This window comes from Notolepis coatsorum (genome assembly GCF_963971535.1).
Source record: "Notolepis coatsorum genome assembly, chromosome: 14".
Lineage (NCBI taxonomy): Eukaryota > Metazoa > Chordata > Actinopteri > Aulopiformes > Paralepididae > Notolepis > Notolepis coatsorum.
The window spans coordinates 4,204,964-4,231,556 of NC_140178.1; the positions used below are offsets into that span (position 1 = coordinate 4,204,964).

The 26,593-nt window shown below is 43.3% G+C and overlaps 1 protein-coding gene across 1 annotated transcript; it reads right to left on the minus strand.

The window, feature by feature from the left end:
- Positions 1-187: 187 nt before the first annotated feature.
- On the minus strand, positions 188-24,977 carry zfand2a (zinc finger, AN1-type domain 2A). The gene is made up of 10 exons (XM_084328607.1): positions 24,848-24,977; positions 18,551-18,699; positions 15,521-15,615; positions 13,809-13,940; positions 12,935-13,098; positions 10,765-10,893; positions 5,575-5,671; positions 4,710-4,786; positions 1,859-1,943; positions 188-1,227 (listed from the first exon to the last, which is right to left on the minus strand). The coding sequence occupies exons 2-10, from the start codon at positions 18,603-18,605 to the stop codon at positions 1,189-1,191; spliced, it is 873 nt and encodes a 290-aa protein (XP_084184733.1). The 5' UTR covers positions 18,606-18,699; positions 24,848-24,977; the 3' UTR covers positions 188-1,188.
- Positions 24,978-26,593: the final 1,616 nt, after the last annotated feature.

The following is a 26,593-nucleotide window of genomic DNA, read 5'->3' on the forward strand; positions in this document are numbered from 1 at the left end:
TTTGGTGCCATCTATAGATGGGACTACTTAACTGAAATGCCAAATGCAGTTTCTAAACCCATGAATAGATTTTTTTCCAAGAGCGGTCAATTGTCTTGATTTAAAAGGAAATTCAGCTGCAGAGTCCAACATAAAAAAAGAAAGTGTTATGTTCAATAAAATGAATGAAAACCAATTTCAAGGCATGTAAGTAAATAAATTGCATTCTGCTTTATCAAATATATAAATTAAGATACAACAATGAAATCTGTCACCTAACAAATTGTACAATTCCAGGACATCCCTGTATTAGAACTATGAATAATAATATGCAGGAAACCAAACCACTAGTGAAAGATTATGGCCACTTTGAATAAAAAGGCTAAATAATTCCACACCACTAAGTTCATCCCTCTCTCCAGCCTCTCTCACATTCACATTCAGCGGATGCCTTTATCCAAAGCGACTTACAAGTTCTGTATGACAAGTCATCAGGAAGGAAGGGCACAACTCTATCAGCTGAGTAACAATGTTCATCAAAGTGTTCAGACTTGAGTGCTACAGTGTTGAGTGTATGTTAGTCAATTATGTGCATGACTAACACTTGGGGCAAGGACTCTCACGACTCGGCTGCCATCTGGTAATCCGGAGGTTCCCGGATCGATTCCCGCTCCTCCCGGGCAGCGTGTCCTTGAGCAAGACGCTTACCCCCCCCCCCCCCAACTGCTCCAGATGAGTAGGTTGGCACCGCCGTCGGTGTGTGTGAATGTGTGAGCGAATGGGTGAAATGTTGAGGAACAAAATCATAAAGCGCTTTGGATAAAAGAGAGATATATATATATATATATAAAAATGCAGCCATTTACCATTTTAACGATTCAACCAAAAGTGCGGTCTTTAAAATAATTTATTCAAGAGTCATTTTGTGTTCATGTCTGGTTCCATGAACATATAAAATATGTACAGAGCAACTCATCCGTAAAAATTACATATCCTGTTAGGGGAGGGAGAGGGCAGAGAGGAGAGAGGAGAAGGGAGAGAGGAGAAGGGAGGGGGTGGCAAGAGTGAAGGAAGCCTCCAATTTATTTCATTTAATAAATCGGCAACATTCTGCTACCAGACGTCGTCCTCCCTGCGGTGCAGCAGACAGTGAGGTCCGTGGTCCAGATGTGGAGCAGACCTTACGACAGGCTGCAGGTGGAGCAGACCTTACGACAGGCTGCAGGTGGAGTTCCTGGACGGTCTCGCCTGAAACAGGAACAAAAGACAAACCGTTTGAGACAAAGCTTTTAAAAAACGCCTGTGTGCCACTTTACAAGAGACGACAAGACAACTGCGACGGAGCCAACAACAGGTTACGGGTTACGGCCAAATCCATTACTACTACTATCCTTAACAAATCTCTGGGCTGCGGCCCATGTGTGAAAGGTGCTATATTAGATAGTTATTAATATTTATTATTATTATATTGTAAAAATAATAGTTTATTTCAAATATGCAACATAACAAACAAACATCAAGTACAGATATAGCCGTAAGCCGTTCAAATAATAAATGTATATAAATTTTTTTTAATTAAAAACAACAAAGAACAAACTAAAAAGTATAACTAAATGTTTTCTTTATTTTTTTTGTCATTTACATATTTGAAAAGGAGTGGGAAGAATAGAGTCCGTTGGAGCCTTCTGAGTCTCTCTGTACTGGCCATGAGACTCCGGTATGAAGCAGTTCAAAGAAGCAGTTGTTTGGGTGACTAGAGTGGCTTGAGAAAGCAGAATAAGGAGATAGAGGAACGCCGTGATGGCAATGTACCTATAATATGTGCTCCTGTTAGCATGGTACAGTTAGCATGCTACTGGTGCCTAAGCTTTCTGGATACCTGTAGTCTCTGCTGCTGGCGCCGGTACTCCTCCTCGCTGGCAGCCAGGGCCTGAGCCACGTCCAGGTCCTCCTGCTCCTGAGGACTGACACACAAACACAGACCTCGTCACACACTAGAGCCTGAGCCAGCGCCAGGTCCTCCTGCGCCAGGTCCTCCTGCTCCTGAGGACTGACACACAAACACAGACCTCGTCACACACTAGAGCCTGAGCCAGCGCCAGGTCCTCCTGCTCCAGGTCCTCCTGCTCCTGAGGACTGACACACAAACACAGACCTCGTCACACAATAGAGCCGTTTCCCCCAAAGCCTGTTTTTGGGCTTCGAACTTCGTCAGGGTTTTACTGAACGGACGTTCGAACCTTCGTTTTTAATTAAATATATATATATATATATATATTTATTTTTTTATTTTTTTATAAATATCCTCAAACTAAATCCTCAATTTGAATAAAGTGATACATTTTAGTGATGCACGATATATCGGCCGCCGATATATCACAATTTCTCTTTTTTTTTACACATCGTATCGGTCCGATATCAAGATAGGGCCGATATTAAAAAAAAAAAAAATTAAGTATTTTTTATCTTTTTTTTTAATCGTTTTTTTTCTTCTTTTTACATGTTTTGGCCTTAAATAGTTTCAAAATATCAGTCATTTCTGAAAATAAGTTGCAAAAGTTAAAAAAGAAATGCGTTTTGGAAAATAGCTATTTTTTTTTTAAAGATAAATTTTTTGGCGTTTTATCGCTTCATTTCTACTGGGCAGTCCAGTAGAGAGAGACAGAGGAGGAATGGGAGACAGAGTGGGGGGAAGACATTCGGCAAATAACGACGGGTTCGGGAGTCGAACCCGGGTCGGCCGTGTCGCGGCTGAGCGCGCTATGTGGTTCGCCACTGGGGCGCCCCAGAAAATAGCTCTTTATTTGATTATCATAAAAAAGTGTTTTCTATACAGAGACATCGGTAAATATCAGTATCGGCCAGAACAGAAATATTAATATCGGTTATCGGTATCGGCCACAATTTTCACATCGGTGCATCACTAATTAATTTGATTAAATTAGTATTTTTTTGTATTAAATCAACTTTCTTTAATGAATATAACTCATCAGTTTTAATACTATAATATTAGTGTAGCCTAATCTTTATCTGCAACTGTGAATAAAAACCCCATTGGTTTAAACAGAATGAATAAAAACATTAAAAAAATAAAAAATGTTTAATTCGAACGTTGGTTTAGAATTCGAATGCCAACGTAACGAACGAAGGTCCGAACGTTCAAGCTCAGCCCTATCACACACAGTTATGTTACAAGATGTGAGTCTTCTAAGGGGTTCGACAGCTAGATTTTTATAAAACATGGGGTCGTTTCTTTAACTATGTTGGGGAACAGGGTTCAAATGACTACTTATACGTAGTTATGTGCAATATCAGGGCTCGAAATTGCGACTGAATTGGTTGCATATACGACCAAAATTGTATCTGTGCGACATCAAAATATAATTGGGAGAATTCGTGCGAGTGCAAACAATTGTTCTGGTGCGACCATATTGCGATGCTCTTATTTTGAAAATCCCATGGAGTCGTATCCGCTCGGCTCACAGTCACAGCACAGCAGTAGCGTCTGGAACGCGGACATTGCAACAGAGCAAGGCTAGTGTTCCTATTTTGCGACCCAAAACAAGTCCCTGCCGTTTTATTCCGCAAAGGGGTCAAATGCATCTAACATGCTTTGCAATCCTCGCCATTCCTTTATGCCCACGTTGCGTCAAAGACCGAAATTAACGTTACGTTAGTGTAAACTAACAAGCTAATCCTGATCAGAGCGATAGACAGAGAGAACAACAGAGGGGACTGGGGAAGGGGGGAGAGACAGGCATTCTCCCTGTGTGTGTGTGTGTGTGTGCGCGCGCGTTTGGAAAGACCAGATGAAGTATAGTATATTTATAGTAAATGTACTGAGGATTGACAGATAATGTTGATATTTAAACATAAAAAATACAATACATAATAAATGTATTCATGGTTTGGGAGAGGAAGGGGTTTTAGGTTGCGTGTTGTGAGTTGTGAGTTCCAAAAAAAGTTTAAAGCTCAATATATCAAAACGTGGCACTACAGTGAACAGGAGGTCTATTTGTATTAAAAACAATAGATTGTTTTTCATTTAAATGTCTGGAAGAGCTCAAAAATGAAAATGTCAAATGATATTTCCGTTGCCTTTTTTGAGTTGATCTAAATGTTACCGATTGTGTTAAATGGTCATATAATATAGTCTCATATCGATCGCAGGCAACTGAATCGAATAGTATCGTATCGTGGCAGACTGTGATATATCGGCAAATATCATATCGTTGTCCAAAGAATCTATATTGTATCGTATCGTGATGAAACTGGTGATTCCCACCCCTAACTAGGTCTACACTATACTATAGTTTAAGGCTACTTTCACTGTTTTACTGCATTACAGTACTGTTATATTGTAGTTTTTTTTTATAAAAAAAACATATATTACATACTGGTATATATTGTTGGTGCTCTTTACATTTTGGTGGGTGCTCCTAAATTTTTTAAGTTGGGCGCACCAGTGCTACCAAGTAAAAATGTTAATTTCGAGCCCTGAATATGTATATTGTTTACATTCAACAGACCTATATTTTGACTACTTATATATGTAGATATGTGCAATACGTCTGGCATATATGTGTACAGTTTGACCTACTGCTCATTTCATATATTGCAAAGAAAAATAAACAAAGTTTTGAGAAAAAGAAAAAAAGATGCAAGTCTTCCTGCTCCTGAAGACTGACACGATTGATTGACAGCAGCTTTAATGGAGGGCAGCTGCTCACCTGGTTGCTGGTTGAACGCTGGGGGCCGACTCAGCCAGAGACATCTCCAGAGCCCTCTGTAAGGCCTGCTCCTCGGTCTGCAGGCAGCGAGGTAGAGAGACCGTCACAACACAACACCCTCACTTACTCTCTCATCCAAGAGCTAAATCTTAGCTCAAATTTACCAACACACCTCTCCCTCTCTTTCTAAAAACACACACATGCACAAACACTCGCTCTCTGTCTCTTTTACTATCACACACATCTTTGCTTTGTCTAATTGCAGTGTTTTTGTTTTTAATATGTTGTGTGTGAATGTATATTTTTGTGTCACCGTGTAAGTTATTGGACCTCAGGAAGAATAGCTGCTATGGAAAAGATAATGATCTAAATAAAACAAACAAAAACACACATGGCATACACATGGCCTTCACACCCAGACATATATATCTACACACACAACCCTCCTCTCACTCGCTCTCTCTCTACACCCACACATGGCTTCTATACACATATGGATACACACAGCTGTAATTATCCAGTTATTTCCGTGTACATCATATCTATAATTCCAGATATCTCTGTAATAATTACTATTATGTACGTCGATGCTCCACTTGTTTCGTCTACTCTCCTGTATAAATACATTGTTGTAGCTCGCCATTCTACAGAGATCTGGGCTATTATAAGGTCATCGCTGTAACCCGAGTCTCTCTCTAACCGTCGGTAGTGTGATAGTAAAAGGTTAACCTTCTGTCGTGTGGCAGTGAAAGGGTTAACCTGCTGCCGTGTTGCAGTGAAGGGTTAATCTTCGGTGTATTGTCGCAGTGAAAGGGTTAACCGTTTGGTAGTGCGTACAGTGAAAGGGTTAAAGCCGTATGCGTACCAGGCCAGCCTGAAGCGAAGCCGATGGTGGAGTTACATTCTGTGTCGGGGGGGCGGCCCTCACCGCTGGGGGCGGGGTCGGGGTCCCCTGTGGGGTACTGGGAGGAGGAGAGAGAGGGGGGGGGGGGGGGTAACAGTGTTAAAATAATACAACAGACAGACATACTATGTTGAATGAATGAAGTTTATTTCTAGCCATTTAGCATGTACAAAAAAATAAATAAAACAAACACACAAATCAAATTACAAGTTGGCCGAAGGTTAGGGCTGAAGCTACAAGCTTGTAAATGCCCTAACCCAGTTTAACATTTATCGTTGATCTTCGTTATATATAAAAATAAAAAATTATTAACAACAATCAGCTAAATATTTAACAATTGATCAAATCAATTTGATTAAAAAAAAAACACATGGTTAACCGTCCGCGGCATATTTATCAAGAATACGTTGTTTGTACTGCACATGCTTTTTATAGTAGTGTGTACAGTCGGCTGTTTTAAGTTAAGTCTCCCTCTTAAAATTATATCCCCCTTCTCTATCTATGAAAATCTTTTGGATGTTTCCCGGTAGTAGATTATGTCTTGCTTTATACACCATTTGTGCAGTTTTGAATTCCACTAAATCCCTAAATTTCAATGTCTGATCTTAAAAATAGTCACTACATTATTCACTATTCATGTTCACTATTGTATGGAAAATAAGGGGTGATGAATCAGTTTCATGGCGTCAAAATCACAACATAAAAATACTCTCCATGGCTACGTTCGCTCTGCAGGCCTTAGAGCTCAACTCAGATTTAATGCTAATATCAGATTTATTTTGTTTGGCTGTTCACATTATTATTATATTTTTTTTAAACGTGGCTGATATCAGATTCAAAATGGATGTAAACATGGGGGACACTGGAGGTTAAAGGTTATTAATAAGTTGATGTGCAGAGGAGGTCCGCTAATAAAAACAAATCAGATCCGAATCTGATTTAAGACAACATTATGAAAGTGGCACACTTTCATCTGCAGTCTTAACGTAGCCTCATGGACTGCACTTCAAGTTCAGTTTTATTTGTCACATATAAGCTACACGTACATTACAGTGAAATGCTTGGTTCTGTATGAGCCTCCTGAGATTGTGCTTCATACAGTAAAAAAAGTACAAATAATAAAGACCAAACACTACAAAATATACAAAACTAAAGTACAAAAACGAGGTAGCGATGTAGTGCAAATCATTTAGTAATAAATAAGATAAAATATGGTGTAATGTTTAAAAAGTGTTTAACGTGTCTAAAGTGAATGTTAAAGGTGAGTGTTTAAGTGAGTGTGTGGCTGTGTGTGCAGTGGATGTAGATGGTGGTTAGTGATTCATAAGAGTCACGTGTACCACGTCTCGTGTCAACGGGAAAACTGGACGTAATGGCTTTTCAAAGTTTGAGATGTTGACCTTTGATTACAACGCCGCCCCCATGTGGCCGGTCGGTGTGGTATCTGTTGTTGTGATGCGTTCCCACCGCTATCTACCTTGTCCTGGCAAATGTCACGCCTCCCATCGTGGACTATTTTGTGGCAATCAAATGTTTTTATTTTTGTACCTTTGGGAGGGGGGGGGCGGGGGGGGGGCAGACAAGACTAATCGACAGACTTCAACGTTGGTCTCAGCTAAAGAATTAAAGGGCATTCCGGTTGCTACATTTGTGACCGGGCCCAGAGGTGAGAGACTCATGTCTGGAAGTCTATCTGTGACCCAGAGGTGAGAGAGACTCATGTCTGGAGGTCTATCTGTGACCCAGCAGTGAGAGACTCGTGTCTGGAGGTCTATCTGTGACCCAGAGGTGAGAGAGACTCATGTCTGGAGGTCTATCTGTGACCCAGCGGTGAGAGACTCATGTCTGGAGGTCTATCTGTGACCCAGCGGTGAGAGACTCATGTCTGGAGGTCTATCTGTGACCCAGCGGTGAGAGACTCGTGTCTGGAAGTCTATCTGTGACCCAGAGGTGAGAGACTCATGTCTGGAGGTCTATCTGTGACCCAGCGGTGAGAGAGACTCGTGTCTGGAAGTCTATCTGTGACCCAGAGGTGAGAGAGACTGATGTCTGGAGGTCTATCTGTGACCCAGCAGTGAGAGAGGCTGATGTCTGGAGGTCTATCTGTGACCCAGCGGTGAGAGAGACTGATGTCTGGAGGTCTATCTGTGACCCAGCGGTGAGAGACTCGTGTCTGGAGGTCTATCTGTGACCCAGAGGTGAGAGACTCAGGTCTGGAGGTCTATCTGTGACCCAGCGGTGAGAGACTCAGGTCTGGAGGTCTATCTGTGACCCAGCGGTGAGAGAGACAGATGTCTGGAGGTCTATCTGTGACCCAGCGGTGAGAGACTCATGTCTGGAGGTCTATCTGTGACCCAGAGGTGAGAGAGACTCGTGTCTGGAGGTCTATCTGTGACCCAGAGGTGAGAGACTCGTGTCTGGAGGTCTATCTGTGACCCAGCGGTGAGAGACTCATGTCTGGAGGTCTATCTGTGACCCAGCGGTGAGAGACTGACTTCTGGAGGTCTATCTGTGACCCAGCGGTGAGAGACTCATGTCTGGAGGTCTATCTGTGACCCAGCGGTGAGAGAGACTCGTGTCTGGAGGTCTATCTGTGACCCAGAGGTGAGAGACTCGTGTCTGGAGGTCTATCTGTGACCCAGCGGTGAGAGACTCATGTCTGGAGGTCTATCTGTGACCCAGCGGTGAGAGACTGACGTCTGGAGGTCTATCTGTGACCCAGCGGTGAGAGACTCATGTCTGGAGGTCTATCTGTGACCCAGCGGTGAGAGAGACTCGTGTCTGGAGGTCTATCTGTGACCCAGAGGTGAGAGACTCATGTCTGGAGGTCTATCTGTGACCCAGCGGTGAGAGAGGCTGATGTCTGGAGGTCTATCTGTGACCCAGAGGTGAGAGAGACTCATGTCTGGAGGTCTATCTGTGACCCAGAGGTGAGAGACTCAGGTCTGGAGGTCTATCTGTGACCCAGCGGTGAGAGACTCAGGTCTGGAGGTCTATCTGTGACCCAGCGTTGAGAGACTGATGTCTGGAGGTCTATCTGTGACCCAGCGGTGAGAGACTCATGTCTGGAGGTCTATCTGTGACCCAGAGGTGAGAGAGACTCGTGTCTGGAGGTCTATCTGTGACCCAGCGGTGAGAGACTCATGTCTGGAGGTCTATCTGTGACCCAGCGGTGAGAGACTGACGTCTGGAAGTCTATCTGTGACCCAGCGGTGAGAGAGACTCATGTCTGGAGGTCTATCTGTGACCCAGAGGTGAGAGACTCATGTCTGGAGGTCTATCTGTGACCCAGCGGTGAGAGACTCATGTCTGGAGGTCTATCTGTGACCCAGCGGTGAGAGACTCATGTCTGGAGGTCTATCTGTGACCCAGCGGTGAGAGACTCATGTCTGGAGGTCTATCTGTGACCCAGCGGTGAGAGACTCATGTCTGGAGGTCTATCTGTGACCCAGCGGTGAGAGACTCGTGTCTGGAGGTCTATCTGTGACCCAGCAGTGAGAGAGACTCGTGTCTGGAGGTCTATCTGTGACCCAGCGGTGAGAGAGACTCGTGTCTGGAGGTCTATCTGTGACCCAGCGGTGAGAGACTCATGTCTGGAGGTCTATCTGTGACCAGCGGTGAGAGAGACTCGTGTCTGGAGGTCTATCTGTGACCCAGAGGTGAGAGACTCATGTCTGGAGGTCTATCTGTGACCCAGCGGTGAGAGAGGCTGATGTCTGGAGGTCTATCTGTGACCCAGAGGTGAGAGAGACTCATGTCTGGAGGTCTATCTGTGACCCAGAGGTGAGAGACTCAGGTCTGGAGGTCTATCTGTGACCCAGCGGTGAGAGACTCAGGTCTGGAGGTCTATCTGTGACCCAGCGGTGAGAGACTGATGTCTGGAGGTCTATCTGTGACCCAGCGGTGAGAGACTCATGTCTGGAGGTCTATCTGTGACCCAGAGGTGAGAGAGACTCGTGTCTGGAGGTCTATCTGTGACCCAGCGGTGAGAGACTCATGTCTGGAGGTCTATCTGTGACCCAGCGGTGAGAGACTGACGTCTGGAAGTCTATCTGTGACCCAGCGGTGAGAGAGACTCATGTCTGGAGGTCTATCTGTGACCCAGAGGTGAGAGACTCATGTCTGGAGGTCTATCTGTGACCCAGCGGTGAGAGACTCATGTCTGGAGGTCTATCTGTGACCCAGCGGTGAGAGACTCATGTCTGGAGGTCTATCTGTGACCCAGCAGTGAGAGAGACTCGTGTCTGGAGGTCTATCTGTGACCCAGCGGTGAGAGAGACTCGTGTCTGGAGGTCTATCTGTGACGAAGCGGTGAGAGACTCGTGTCTGGAGGTCTATCTGTGACCCAGCGGTGAGAGACTCGTGTCTGGAGGTCTATCTGTGACCCAGAGGTGAGAGACTCGTGTCTGGAAGTCTATCTGTGACCCAGCGGTGAGAGAGACTCGTGTCTGGAGGTCTATCTGTGACCCAGTGGTGAGAGACTCGTGTCTGGAAGTCCATCTGTGACCCAGCGGTGAGAGACTCGTGTCTGGAGGTCTATCTGTGACCCAGCGGTGAGAGAGACTCATGTCTGGAGGTCTATCTGTGACCCAGCGGTGAGAGACTTGTGTCTGGAGGTCTATCTGTGACCCAGCGGTGAGACTCGTGTCTGGAGGTCTATCTGTGACCCAGAGGTGAGAGAGACTCATGTCTGGAAGTCAGATCGTGAAAAGATTCATGAAATGTTTTTATTTCTCCCCATATTATTATCACAGTTTGAATGTTTAAGAACATATTTAACTGTAACAGCTAACAAGTTAGTTTTACTCTAAATAGTAAAAACCTTTGTTTAAAAAGGGCAGTTTGTGACACCTAGTACAACGACTGCCAAGGTGTTCAAAATGCAGCAACACTTTAGATTGGATTTTCTACGTTTTTCTCTGCTCCGAGACTTAAGGTTCAACTAGATTCAAATTAAGCATGAATTATTAAAAATAAAACAGGTAATATGGGTAAAGAAAATTGTATTATTAAAATAGAGTTTGTTATATACGGTCGATTTCAGCCCCCTTTGGCCCGCGCACAGGCCTGGACACAAGTACCATAAAAGAAAGTCCTGAACCGCTAATCTCCGCCTGTGGTCTCAGCCTGATCAGTACCGGTAGCTCTCACCTGCTGCTGTGGCTCCGGCTGTTCGCGGCGACGCAGCTGGACGCCGGACGGCTGTTCCCCCGACCGGAGGGCCCGGTACCAGAGGCGGCGCTGGACGAGGCTCCCTGGGTCCGCATCGCAGCAGCGTGTCTGGAGGAAACACACGCATCATGTGAGACCTTCTGGTTCTGGTGGTTCTTTTTTTTGATCTTTTTTCTATATTTTCTCCCATCCCAATTTCGTATCATCCAATTCAACCCTCCCCTGTCACGAACGCTGTTTCTTGCCTCCCACAAGCCGGCTGCAATGTGGACTAAGTCATACATAGCACAAGTCCCCTCCGAAACAGCGCACCAACCGACCTGTAGGAGTCGCTGTCCACGACGCCCGATCCCCACCCTTCAGTTTCCCTCCCCGTAATACGGCCAATGTGTATTAGTGTGGACGACCAGCTAAACTGAAAGCAAATGTGGAGCGCTGGGCTCGAACAGGCGAGCCCAGCGTCTCCAGATTTCGTGGCGAGTGGCTTGCCCACTACGTCACGTAGCCGCCCTTGGTTCTGGTGGTTCTTAACACTTTGAGTGCCCATGACGTCATATGACGTTTTATCAGCCCAATGCCTGAATGCCCACGACGTGTATTATCGTTTTATTAGCGATCTGATTTCATATTTCATCAACAGAGTCTCCCGTTGGTACAGCAGCTCCTCCAGCAGCTCAGAATGGAAAAAAGCGCCCCTATGTCGATTTTCAGCTTGCGGCCCGGCCCCAGCGTGCATACGTACACATATACTATCGATAATCTAGCGTTTATTTGAAAACGATTCATAAATAGGCAGAAAAATTACAACATTTGTGTATTCTAGAATATTCCAGTAAATGTCTTTTATCACGGAACATTTATATTTTCCTTGAAAATGAGTGCTTTTCAAAATGCTATAAAATGTAAATGAACCGATAAAAAAACAATCCGCTTCGACAATGTTGACTGGAAAACGAGTCATTGATAAGCGACGGGCAGATTAGACACATAGCCATCATTTAAAACATAGATTAGGCGTTTTTAACGCTAACATTGAAGTGGATGGTGGGCATTTAACCGGTAAATCAAGATTAAGCTTGGGCTCTGAAAGTGTTAAGAGCTACTATAGTATCTAAAGGGGTAGTGCATTTAAAAGAAAAGTAGCTATTTGTAAGATTTTCAATGGTTTGGAATGAGGACCATATACACTCAACCACATACAAATAGCATGGAATAAGAAAAACATAATTCTCCATGATTTTTTTATTGCCTATATTTATTGTAACGTGTAATATAACAGATAGGGCATACTTTGTTTACTTCTCTAATATTCAGATCTAATTTGATTGCCTATATTTATGCCTTTCTACTATTACCCTGCCCATACCTGTACTGTGCTATGATGCCAGAATTTCCCCAAGGGGATCAATAAAGGAATATCTCATCTTAAAAACAGCCGATAGCTACGAATTCTTCGAGATGTCAAGTTTCTGATGACGCCTCCATCTTCATTAGAAGAGTTTGCCGGTCAAACAATAATTGCAATTTTTCCGTCAGAGTTGTGACTCAGCACCATCTTGTTGGAACGCCCTGGGGATGAAGCACAGAGTCTAAACGCTCCACGTTACTCGTGTCCAGAACCATTTTATTGCACTGTGTGAAAAAAACTGATTTTATAGTATGTCTGCACTTTATGTGCTCATTTCATCATTCATGTCTTTTACATTCTACTCAAACCGAATCAAACCATAAACAAAGTGGCCTGTTGGGATGTTGGATCCTAATGTGAAAAACTGTGATTGGTATACGTCTGCTCATTTTACCCTCGTTATTATTTGACTTATTTTTACTTTTATCTCTACGCCCCACTATCCGCTGGGTGCATACTCTGACGTTTTATCATGTTTTGTAACAGATTACAGAAATTCAAAAAGCCTATTGGAACGTGAGGTTCCGATATGATTTGATTAATATATCGGCATTATGTTATCCCACTTTATGCTTTGCTCTTGCCGCTTGTTTTACACAGATTTTACGTCTTATTTCTTACTGACGTAAAGCACTTTGAACTGCAATCCCCTGTATGAAAGGTGCTATACAAATAAAGTTATTATTATTAATATTACAGGGTCCTCATTCCACACGGCACCTCTAGGAACACCACACCTACCCAGATTTCGAGAGCGCTTTGCCATCCGCCTTGCCGTCCGCCTCGCAGTCGTGGTCCAGTGGATGTCGGTGTTTGAGACAGTAGTTCATGCGACACTGGTCACAGGTCACTCGGATCATTTCCTTCTGCTTACAGCCTCCTCTGGAACATTTATTTGTGAAAATCTAAAAAAAAAATAATAATAATAAGAAGAAGAAAGGCAAAAAGTATATTCTGACTTAGACTTTTGGGTTTAGGTTTGTTCCAAGATCAAACTGATCAAATGATAAATACTTCTACAACATTAGAGCTGTGAATCTTCACTGGCCTCACGATTAGATTACGATTCAGCTGTCCACGATTCGATCAGATTCTACGATGCAGCTCAATAATATATTACATCCTCAATTTTATACTCTATATTACTGCACATGGCTACTTTTTCATCAATTAATACAAGCAGTCCGATACATTATTATTATTACTTTTATTTAGAAAGTTCTTAAATCAGAATGTCAAAATAAATGTCTTTAGTAGTGTTGCATGATACAGATACTAGAAAGGTATCTCGATACCCAGCTGTTAAAAACGGTTCAATACTCTTTTTATTAGTATCAATACTTTTAGAATAGCCTGATGCTGTATTTTCTATGAGTTGAGTGGATGCATGACCAGAGCACTAGCTTCAATAATACAATAATAATAATAATAATAATAATATTTGATTTGTAGGGCGCTTTATAGTTGTGGAGCAAATCCCAAAGCAAGCTAGCTAGCTAGCAAGAGAGTAAGAGAGTAATAAAAGTTAAAGAATCGTCCACGTCCGCATCGCGATGCATCTTAGAATCGAGAAATGTCCACACCCCTATACAAAACTATAATAATAATGACAGACCTTTCTCTTCCTCTGGGCAGGGTCCGACTTGCAGTCGCGGTCGATGTGTTCCCCCACCTTGATGTCGGGCATCTCGCCCCTCTTGATGGGGATGGGGGTGTTGCACAGCGGACAGACGGGCACCTGGGCGTCCTGGTGGGGGGAAACACGTCCGGTTATAGAGCTTCACAGAGTCTTTACAGACTAACCAAACCTTATGTCAGTGGTTCTCAAACTACGGGTCGCGACCCAAATTGGTGACATTTTAATTTTTTTTATGTTCTGGCAACATATTTTGGCTAAATATGCCTCGTTTTATAAATGTGTATTGATAACATAGTGCTGTAATTACATTTTCTAATAAATATGCATGATCAAGTTCGACAACGTGTGCTTTTATTTTGATATTCCTTAATTCCACATTGAAATTACACGATAGATTAAGTGTGGGGTCCCCAAAACAAATCCTAAAGAAAATGGGGTCACAGACAGTATGAAGAAGTTTGAGAACCCCTGCCTTATGTCAACCCTCTACCTCGAGCCCATCATGCACTGGAACTCACGTGTCAGCTAAACTAAAAGCTTGGGGGGCGATATGGAGAAAAAGAGTCACCATATTCAGAGGAACTTATCGTTTTCTTTCATGCTTTTTTATGCCAATTTTTATGTCTTCATTTTATGCATTGCTCTTGATCTGCCACTTGTGGTAATTTTATGTTTTTTACTGCTGTGAAGCACTTTGAGTTGCAATTCTTGTATGAAAGGTGCTATACAAATAAGGTTTATAATTATATATATATATCGCAATATCTGCATAGGTATGGAAATTAGGGGTGGGGAAAAAATAGATAGTGATATATTGCAATATTTTGCGTGCTGATATTATATCGATACACTGAGTGCAGACTGTAAAGTATCAATTATTTGATGCAATAAAGATTATAGAAATGAGGTGAACAGACTGAAAACATTATCTTATTAGATAAGAGATGAGGTATATATATATCTTTATTGCAGATGTTGCCAAGGTTTTCCATTTGGGGACATAATTTGCAGTTGAAACAAAGTAATAAATGGCAATATAACAACATCATGACTGTGATGATATCGTATCACGGGGCCTCTGGTGATTCACACCCCTGAGGGGAATTCACGTTAGATGATGCAATAGATGTTCATGATAATGGCCTGCAGGGTAACGGGAGCTGTGATACGAGTAGAGTCGCACGATACACCGATACTAGGAAAGTATCACGATACCCAGCCGCTAAAAACGGTCAAATACTACATTTTATTAGTATCGATACTTTTAGAATAGAATTGTCCATGTTCCGTCATCTATTATTATATTCTTAATAAATAATTGTATAAAGAATTTTTCCATGTTCTGTCATCTAATAGAATAGAATAGAAATCCTTTATAATATTATATTCCATTACTTTTCTTCATATTTTCGGTTTTTGCCGTGGTATCGTTTTAGAACCGGTATCGTGATACTTAGGCTGGTATCGCTATCAAAGTCAACATTTTGATATCGTGACGACACTAGATAGAATATCAAAATTAAAACAAATTTTTCAATTTACATTCTCAAATATTTCAGAAATCCTTTGAAAAATGTGACTTAATATTTAACAAAACAGTGTATCGCTAAATAAAATCAGACAGGGCGGTAAATACCAAGCCATAATAACAACACAGCAAGTTATACTGAAAAACAGTGACCAAATACCTTCATGTAAGACGATGTGCATTTGTGATTTGCATAACTTATGTGGTCTTTACAGAAGATGTCTTCACAGGCGTCACATTTCATCGGGAGGAAATCTGTAATTATAAATATCATATATACATTTACCGCATATATAAATGTATATCCATACCCATCTGAATAAACCTGCATATAATTCTTCTACCTACTTATACACCTGCATATAACTGTATGATGGCATGTACAATAATTCTGTATATATATATATTTATTTATTCTTACTATATATATACACACTATATATCCACATCCGTCTGTACATACCTGCATATAATCCTTTTTACATATTCAGTAGTACTAATTCATTCATTTTATACCCAGTTTAATTACCTGTACATTGTATATTACTGTTGCACTTTACTGTTAGAGCCAATTTACTGGTAAAGTGCCATATGTTATATTTTATGTATTTATTTTTATTTCTGCCATTGTATGCATTGTGCCTGCCAAGTTGGGTTCATGGCAGCAGTTCCCTTTGCTCACCAGTAGGTGGCTTACCTGGCTACTTAACGTGTACTATAATGAGACCGATGACATGCAGGTGTGTGTTACCGGTAAGAGTCAACCGTTTTGACCGTCGTTTCGTGGACATCGTTTTGTTTGTAGTGTTTGTTCACTTGAAGGTAGTAGCGTTTACTTTATATATTACACATTGTGCATATTGGTAATTGACTGTGTGGTAAAATAAACCCACTGGGGAAGTATTATTGCAACGGACCTTGTGGACATTCACATCTTTTGATCAGACGAGTAGCCTCCACGAGCCACAGCGTGTCAATTAAGTTCTAGCCAGTTTCAGCCTCATCAAGGCTTGTAGGTTTATTGTTTTTCAGTCACAAGGTAATTCAAGCCTTTACTGTTACATTTGCACTCTTCTTTTTGTTGTACTGTACTTGTGCTGCATGATGACAATACATTTGAGAATAATCTAATCTAAACATTGTAACCCAGGTGTTTATTTCCATGTTCCACTGCTTTTAAAAACTATAAAAACAGGAAACTGTTGAAAATAAAAAGACGGTGGCAAATGGACCACTGCACTTCTGCGTTACATGGAGCTCATGAGGGAGCGTGGGGGGGTAAAATGAATGAATGTCGATGAGAGCCTTGACATTAAGTGGTTGTAGCTACGGCTGTGGGGGTGCTGGAGACATGATCCAATAGACTTTTTTTATAGGCCCGAGTCTCCTGAACACGGAGAGACCAATCCCAAGTCGATAAAGCACTTTCTTGGCCGAGCTGTAGGAAATGTTCATGCGCCGGTTGGGAGTAGGTGCTGGAGGGGAGTCTGGAGGGGAGTCTAGCATCCAGCACCCCCACTCTGGAGGGGAGTCTAGTATCCAGCACCCCCACTCTGGAGGAGAGTCTAGCATCCAGCACCCCCACTCTGGAGGAGAGTCTAGCATCCAGCACCCCCACTCTGGAGGGGAGTCTAGTATCCAGCACCCCCACTCTGGAGGGGAGTCTAGTATCCAGCACCCCCACTCTGGAGGAGAGTCTAGTATCCAGCACCCCCACTCTGGAGGGGAGTCTAGTATCCAGCACCCCCACTCTGGAGGAGAGTCTAGTATCCAGCACCCCCACTCTGGAGGGGAGTCTAGTATCCAGCACCCCCACTCTGGAGGAGAGTCTAGTATCCAGCACCCCCACTCTGGAGGGGAGTCTAGTATCCAGCACCTCCACTCTGGAGGGGAGTCTAGTATCCAGCACCCCCACTCTGGAGGGGAGTCTAGTATCCAGCACCCCCACTCTGGAGGGGAGTCTAGTATCCAGCACCCCCACTCTGGAGGAGAGTCTAGTATCCAGCACCCCCACTCTGGAGGAGAGTCTAGTATCCAGCACCCCCACTCTGGAGGAGAGTCTAGTATCCAGCACCCCCACTCTGGAGGAGAGTCTAGTATCCAGCACCCCCACTCTGGAGGAGAGTCTAGCATCCAGCACCCCCACTCTGGAGGAGAGTCTAGTATCCAGCACCCCCACTCTGGAGGAGAGTCTAGCATCCAGCACCCCCACTCTGGAGGAGAGTCTAGTATCCAGCACCCCCACTCTGGAGGGGAGTCTAGTATCCAGCACCCCCACTCTGGAGGAGAGTCTAGTATCCAGCACCCCCACTCTGGACGGGAGTCTAGTATCCAGCACCCCCACTCTGGAGGGGAGTCTAGTATCCAGCACCCCCACTCTGGAGGGGAGTCTAGTATCCAGCACCCCTACTCTGGAGGAGAGTCTAGTATCCAGCACCCCCACTCTGGAGGGGAGTCTAGTATCCAGCACCCCCACTCTGGAGGAGAGTCTAGTATCCAGCACCCCCACTCTGGAGGAGAGTCTAGTATCCAGCACCCCCACTCTGGAGGAGAGTCTAGTATCCAGCACCCCCACTCTGGAGGAGAGTCTAGTATCCAGCACCCCCACTCTGGAGGAGAGTCTAGTATCCAGCACCCCCACTCTGGAGGAGAGTCTAGTATCCAGCACCCCCACTCTGGAGGAGAGTCTAGTATCCAGCACCCCCACTCTGGAGGAGAGTCTAGTATCCAGCACCCCCACTCTGGAGGAGAGTCTAGTATCCAGCACCCCCACTCTGGAGGAGAGTCTAGTATCCAGCACCCCCACTCTGGAGGAGAGTCTAGTATCCAGCACCCCCACTCTGGAGGGGAGTCTAGTATCCAGCACCCCCACTCTGGAGGAGAGTCTAGTATCCAGCACCCCCACTCTGGAGGGGAGTCTAGTATCCAGCACCCCCACTCTGGAGGGGAGTCTAGTATCCAGCACCCCCACTCTGGAGGGGAGTCTAGTATCCAGCACCCCCACTCTGGAGGAGAGTCTAGTATCCAGCACCCCCACAGCCGTAGCTACAACCACTTTCATTGTCTCCCCCAGTGCTCTCCCATGAGCTAAAAATACCAGAAGTGTTGCGGTGGTCTATACAAAGTGAAACGTCGACAGGAAGAAGACAGTCATCCGTGACCAGGACCAGGACCAGGACCAGGGACTCACCCAGGCGCTTGCAGGTCTTCTCGGTGCAATGATCTCCAAGATCTGGGAACTCCATGATGGCACAATATCGAGGCAGCCAACGGTACGATAGTAATGCAGCCGACGGTACAGCTGTATCATGCAACCAGCAGTCAGGAGATCTCACAACCCTGAGGAGAAGATACAAGTATTTGGTGGTCAAAACTCAAATATTATAATAATATGTTAACTTAATATTATCCTCAGACTAAAGTTGATGGCCGACCATGGTTGATATCAGAAGAGTGTCTCTGTAGTCCTGAGCAGCCCAATCTAGCTTAGTATTGTGAACGAACCATCATCATAGTATTGCTGAGTTTGTATCAGGGTGGGTGGGTGTCTTGGTCTAGTGGTGAGAGCTGTGTTTGTATCAGGGTGGGTGTCTTAGTCTAGTGGCGAGAGCTGTGTTTGTATCAGGGTGGGTGTCTTAGTCTAGTGGTGAGAGTTGTGTTTGCATCAGGATGGGTGTCTTAGTCTAGTGGTGAGAGCTGTGTTTGTATCATGGTGTGTCTTAGTCTAGTGGTGAGAGTTGTGTTTGCATCAGGATGGGTGTCTTAGTCTAGTGGTGAGAGTTGTGTTTGCATCAGGATGCGTGAATATTAAAGGCAACCAACTTGTGTTCGGCTTTTCTCTGATTGGCCGCGCCCCCCCCCCCGCCCCCACGCGCAGGCAAGCGCAGCCGTCCCACGTCCCAAATTAAATCCAAAGAGCAAGTGCGGCAGCGCGGGCAACCAACTTGTGTAGTGTTGGGCTGCTGTTCCAACGCACTTGTGTTGGGCTGCGGTAGCAGTGGAGCGCTGCTGACTGATTATTATGTTTCGCGTTTTTAACAACCAAAGTTAGATTCACTCGTCACTGTACATGTATAAACAAAGCCCATACAGTTATGAAATAATAAACACTGACTATCTGACTCTTACTAATAAACACTGTGTTAGGACTATAAACACTGTTAGGACTATCTGACTCTTAATAATAAACACTGTTACAGACTAGTGTTAGGACTATCTCGATTCACGCGTCACTACTGTAACTAGAAACTCTGGGTGTCACTGTACATCAGTAACGTTATTTCGCGTTTTTAACGTCAGCGGGGCGATGCGGTGGTTAGTCCCCGGCTTCCGTGCACCGCCGCCGGCTCTACTCGGTCCAGCTCCAGCAGCAGCGACCGTGCTCCGTTGTAGAACGAAGCCCTTCAATGACAGAGCTCTCATATTTGCGAATGCATAAACTATATCTTAAATTGTGGCTATGTGTCTAATATGGCTGTCGCTTATCAATAACTTTGCGACAGCCATATTAGACACATAGCCATAATTTAAGATATAGTTTATGCATTCGCAAATATGAGAGCTCTGTCATTGAAGTGGGTGGTGGCAGTGTAACAGCGTTCACCCTGATGTAAAGTAGCGATTTTTATTGTTTTGTCATGACAACCCAATTACATAATCCAACATATGTGTAAAGAAACAACATATTCCAGTTAACGGTATATTTTTTAATGATTCATTACGGTATAAATTAGGTTAACTGGAGCTGTGGAGGCTGCTTGTTGAAGAGCCAGCGGGGCGACGCGGTTGTTTTTTCCCCGGCTTGCGTGCGCCGCCCGCGGCTTGACTCGGTTCAGCGTTCACCCTGATGTAAAGTAGCGATTTTTATTGTTTTGTCATGAAAACCCAATTACATAATCCAACATATGTGTAAAGAAACAACATATTCCAGTTAACGGTATATTTTTTAATGATTCATTACGGTATAAATTAGGTTAACTGGAGCTGTGGAGGCTGCTTGTTGAAGAGCCAGCGGGGCGACGCGGTTGTTTTTCCCCGGCTTCCGTGTGCCGCCCGCGGCTTGACTCGGTTCAGCTCCAGCAGCAGCAGCGGCCGTTCCTCCGTTGTAGGAAGCCCTTCAATGACAAGCGCTCTCATATTTTGCGAATGCATAAACTATATCTTAAATTATGGCTATGTGTCTAATATGGCTGTCGCTTATCAATGACTTCGCGACAGCCATATTAGACACATCGCCATAATTTAAGATATAGTTTATGCATTCGCAAATATGAGAGCTCTGTCATTGAAGTGGGTGGTGGCAGCTTACTAACAGTAGCGATTTTTATTGTTTTGTCATGACCAAACATAATCCCAACATAGATAGGAGGTGTACTGTATGTCAAATGTCGGTCATGTGGTGGAAGTGTTTAGTACAGTCACACAACAGAACACCGCTGGTTCGACCAGCGCTTTTGCCGCGTCTCTCTTTGCGCAAGGGCGTGTGCTAGTGGATTGATTGATTGGCCGTGTGGCCAATCAGAGAAACGCTGAACGAAAAGCTGAACACAAGTTGGTTGCCTTTAATATTCACGCCATCAGCGTGGATGTCTTAGGCCCCGTTTAGACGGAAACGCTAGCAGGTGAATCCGCAAAAAAAAAATTTCGGATGTGCCTTTCGTTTATACGGAAACTGCGTTTTTACGGGGTGAAACCGCAAAAAAGTGAGACTACCTTCCAGGGTGGAATTCCTAGAAACGCAAAAGCTTTGCGCTCTCGTCTAAACTGTTAAAACGTATAAATCTGATAAAACGATGACGAAAGGGTTGTCACGGCTCTGGTCGCGCGTACTGCTTACGTCACAGGTAGCAGGTATGCGCCAGTAGCCGAGACGTAAACAAAGCAAGTATGTCTGACTTATATCAACGGAGATCACCTGAAGGCTACATTGGCAGTACTTTTAACCCTTTCACTGCCACACGACAGAAGGTTAACCCTTTACTATCACACAACCGGCTGTTGTGTGGCAGTGAAAGGGTTAAATACACAAGAATCTGTCCCGCGGCGTGAGTGGACCCACTGTCTGTGAGTGACTCTGCTTTGGTGCAATCACATTCCCCATCCACAGTCTGCGAATCAGAGGCAGAGTAGGGCGGGTCTTCACAGCACGTCATGTGACATATGCGCCAATCATGTGACAGTGGGGCTCAGTCGTCTCGAGTCGTTACAGCGACGTCTGCACGCAGAATTCCATCCCAAAACGCTCGTCTAAACGTAAAATTTAAAGTGAAACCGCAAGATGACTTTTGCGGTTTCTGTTCACAAAACGCTCGTCTAAACGGGGCCTTAGTCTAGTGGTGGTGAGTGCACTCTGATGAAGACTAGAGCTGATGCAATGTGTTGTCATCTTGTATTCTGCCATGTAAAGCCTAAACAAGGCCGGCCCAACCACTGTAGTCGTACAAGTAGCCCACAACAGTATTATGAAGAGTCTACAGGAACTATGAACAGACTTTCTTTGTCGTCATTGAGGGGACATTTGCCAGACCGCACAACGTAAAGGAGGTATTTTGAGGTTAGAGGTTTTGGTTTGGATTAGGTAACAGTAATGGATACTAGGGCTAGATTTAGGTCAGGATAAGTGTTGTTTAGGCATGTAGTCGTACAGTAGAAAATGCAGTGGAAAATGAGTTCATGCAAAAGCTCTAAATAGTTTCTACTTCTGTTAACGAAAATATACTTTACTGCTGCATTTTCTATCTTGCACTAATGTCAGGCTATATCCGTTTAAACTGTCAAACCACGTACATCCATTTTAACTCAAGAGCAGTGAAAAATACTGGTGAGAATGTTCTGCAACACATGTGTTGATGTGTGTGTGTGTGTGTGTGTGTGTGTGTGTAGTATGACCAAAGTAGGATAAGTTCACATTCTCTGGGCAAAATGTACATGTTTTGCCATAAATTAAGACACTTATATTTCAAACTAATGACGGTGCCTTAAGGAATTCCCATGCCCGTTTCTTATATCTCATATAAATTGTATCAATAATGAATGTACTAATATTGCTGTCTGTTCTGTGTGAACTACCAGGGGCAGGGGGCTATCGTGTACAGTGTGTGTGTGTGTGTGTGTGTGTGTGTGTGTGTGTGTGTGTGTGTGTGTGTGTGTGTGTGGTGACTAAAACCCTCTGCCGATGTCATCATGTGTCTGTTAAATATTAATGTAATGTTTCTCACAGGATACTAGAAGATGTGAATGCTTATTCATGAGGCTGGCATACAGTATTCTGGTTCATACTTCATAGTGCATTATCGATCGAGGCTAACTGGGGTCCGAGCGTATGTGGTGTTGAAGTGCATACAGCTAATGGACACATTATTAATAATTCATAGAGAATACAGCTAATGATACAGTATTAACAACTTGTTCATTCATAGCATACAGCTAATGATACAGTATTAACAACTTGTTCATTCATAGCATACAGCTAATGATACAGTATTAACAACTTGTTCATTCATAGAGTATACAGCTAATGATACATTATTAATAACTTGTTAATTCATAGGTTATTATTGATCGATCGGACACAGCGCATGTCAATTGTGATAACATGAAATTCATGTTGTCTATTTTATGATTATTGTCTTACTCATTTTATATCTGCACTTCATGCATTGCTTTTATTTAGTCAATTATCTGCTCATTTTATGTCTATTTTATGTCTTATGTTTACATTACTGCTGTGAAGCACTTATTGAGCTGCAATTATTGTATGAAAGGTGCTACACAAATAAAGTTGTCACTATTTCAGATGCGTCACATCCACAACGCCAGGATGTCACATGAGTTTTCAGGAAGTAGGTAGGTTGTCACAAAAGCCTGTTTATTTCATGTCACCTCCATATCGCAGATCCTTTGTCATGTTGCCTTATGACAATTTATTTAAACAAAGGTGTGGTGGTGGCGTCTACACTCTCCCTAGGTACCATGCATATATATAATATATGTGATACTGTGAATACTCTATATTTCAGTTAGTTAGATAGTTAATTATTATATTGGCTTGTTATATTGTTTACACTGCTTGTTTTTACTACCTGCGCCCCCCCCCTCCCCCATGCTGCTATGATGCCTGAATTTCCCCCAAGGGGATCAATAAAGGAATATCTTATTTTATAACGCTGGAATTGACCATTACCAAATACTGCAACAGGACATCAATACGGTTTAAGTGGTCAAGAAGATGAAACAGTCCGAATGGTAGAATTATAAAATAGAGTTCTCATTCGTCTGTTTGTTTATACTTCAGAAGTATGACATCAGCCTGACACCTGGGAGAACGGTGGTGTCGACAGGGGACGACATGGACACCAGTGGTCGCGCTAGTTTACTAGTAGATGACTTTACAATAGAGGTAACTTAAGACTGACGAAACCAGTTCTACTAAAGTGAAATATCCCTTGGCCAACTACAAGCCTAACATCATGTGTCTTGGAGTGAATGAAAACTTTATTTAACAGATTGCAGAATGGGTACAATACAGTACGGCTCAATACACACAATTGTTAAGGGGATGCAGACCAGAGAAAGACTTTCGTCTTGTTTACATCAGGGTCCCCCATTTTCAATTCATCATAACATATATGACATACATGACATACAGATAGACAGTACTGCTACATCTACACATTTATGACACACCAGATCTACAAATATACAGTAATAGTATAAAAAAGAGAGTGTATACATTTGAGGGGGAAGAAACTGAGGTTGGGTATGTGGGTGGAGGGGGAACTTAACTTAACTCAAGACTGATGAAACAAGTTCTACTAAAGTGAAATATCCCTTGGCCAACTACAAGCCTAACATCCTGTATCTTGGAGCATAGTGTAACGTCAGTAAAATCACGTCCAATAACCAAAACCTTAAAAGTAAAACAATAATATATATGTGATAGCAATCAATCCATTTGTAACCACGATATTGTTTGTTATTCTTAATCTAGGGTGTATCCTGTGGGGGGGGCACAGTCATGGCTAACAGTTAGCATTAGCACTAGCTGCCATGTCAAATATAACCAAGTTATACCTAGTATGACCTAGTCAAGCTGCTCTCAGCTGCCTGGGTGACGTGTTATTAACCTGAATCTACAAAGCCACCGGGAAGTAACTTGCTAGCTAAGCTAACGCTAATGTAGGCCCATCATCACAGCAGAGCTAACAGGATTAGCGTTAGCTTAGCATGAGCCAGCTCGTTCGTTATTAATTTAAAGTTATTTCAACGTACTTACTTAACTTACTTATTGGTGTTAGTTAGTTGTTAAGTAACGACAGGTACGGTTATGAAAACAGTCAGTCTGAGACTCAAAACAAGTGCGAGCAGCAGAGGAAGCTCTCAGTGAAATGACAGCTCTAGCTAGTTTCCAAAAGCTAACCTAACGTCAGTCGTCAAATCGACGGTTTTCTTATTAATAAAGCAACAAAAGGAAAACCTCTGTACTTACCGACACCGGTGTTCTCTGTGTCCGTCCGTCTGTCTGTCTGTGTGGTTCTTCCAGGTTCTGTACAACTATATATAATATGAGTCTGTTGTGATGGTGTGTCACTTCTCTTCTTCTCTCGCTCCTCCTCCTCCCAGCAGCGTAGGCGAGGAACATGCTAGCTGAGTTCCAGATGCGTCACTGCACTTCCGCGTTACATGAAGCTCGTGATGGAGCAATAGATCACTGCACTTCCGCGTTACATGGAGCTCGTGATGGAGCAATAGATCACTGCACTTCCGCGTTACATGGAACGCGTGACGGAGCAATAGATCACTGCACTTCCGCGTTACATGGAGCTCGTGATGGAGCAATAGATCACTGCACTTCCGCGTTACATGGAGCTCGATACACTTCCGCGTTACATTGAAATCGGGTAGGAGGGGGTGGCGTGGGGGGGGCAAATGAATTGATTGATTGATTGAAAACTTTATTAACAGATTGCATAATGGGTACAATACAGTACAGCTCAATACACACAATTGTTAAGGGGTTGCAGACCAGATAAAGACTTTCGTCTTGTTTACATCAGGGTCCCCCATTTTCAATTCATCTATAGGTCTGAACTTGAGTTGTAGAAAAACTTGTTACTCAAGTTTTTCTGTAGTAGTTAGTAGTCCAGAGGTAGTATTTCCCCAGAAGGTGGCTTACAAATCCAGACGGAGCCATAGCCTGAAGCCTTATGTATATCCAAATTTCATAAAGATCCATTCGGAAATTAGTGATTAGGAGTGGTGGTAAACTGTGTACAAAGAAAAAATCAGTTTTCTCATAGACTTCAATTAATTTGGCTTCCTGTTAAAGAATTTAGTTGTTCACCATAGATCCCTGATTCACACATCCCCACATGGGGTATCATTGGAAGCCACACTCATTGGCTACAACGATCCACACTCATTTTCGAGATCGGATCTAGATTGATGGAACTACTGCAGCCTGAGTTGGGAGTGGTATTTTGCGCAATACCGTGTACTTTGCACAAGCCTCAAATACCGGCATGTAACTCGAGAACCGCTGAACGGATTTTGACGGATTTTGACGCTATCGACAGGCAACAAATAAGCCTTCAATTCGATATATATTTTCTATTACAATATACCCCATATTTGGGACGTCGCAGCTAAAGAGATGAATTGAAATATTTAAGAGATAGTGAATTCATGTTGTACTTTCAGTTAAGATCTGTAGTAAGATCACTATCTATTAAAAATAGAGATATGGTGATAAACAAGAATATGGATGACAGACTAAGAAGGATCCCTTCAGATAGGAGATCAGTATCTAAGATCTACAGGTTACTGTCACTTAGCTCATCAGATGGCCTGACCTCCATTAAACAGCAGTGCAGGGATTTGAGGGTCTCCTTGACTGCTCCACAATGGGAGACTGTTTTAAAAAATACAACAACATCATCCAAATGTGTAAGATATAAAATGATACAATTAAAGGTAGTTCATCAAGCCTATATATTACACCATGTAAAATAAATAAAAATGGATCAAGCCATCTCAGATTTGTGCTCCACAAATCATGTAAAACCCAGATTCGGCTCAAACAAGGGACTAAACACGTTTCGCAATTATGCCACAACAATGTGGAACGCCCTACCCAAAGCTGTAAAGGAATGTGAATCACTACCCACCTTCAAAAACACTCTCAAAGAACACCTACGGGAGACTGCAATTCAAAACTGGCCCCTACAAATGTCCT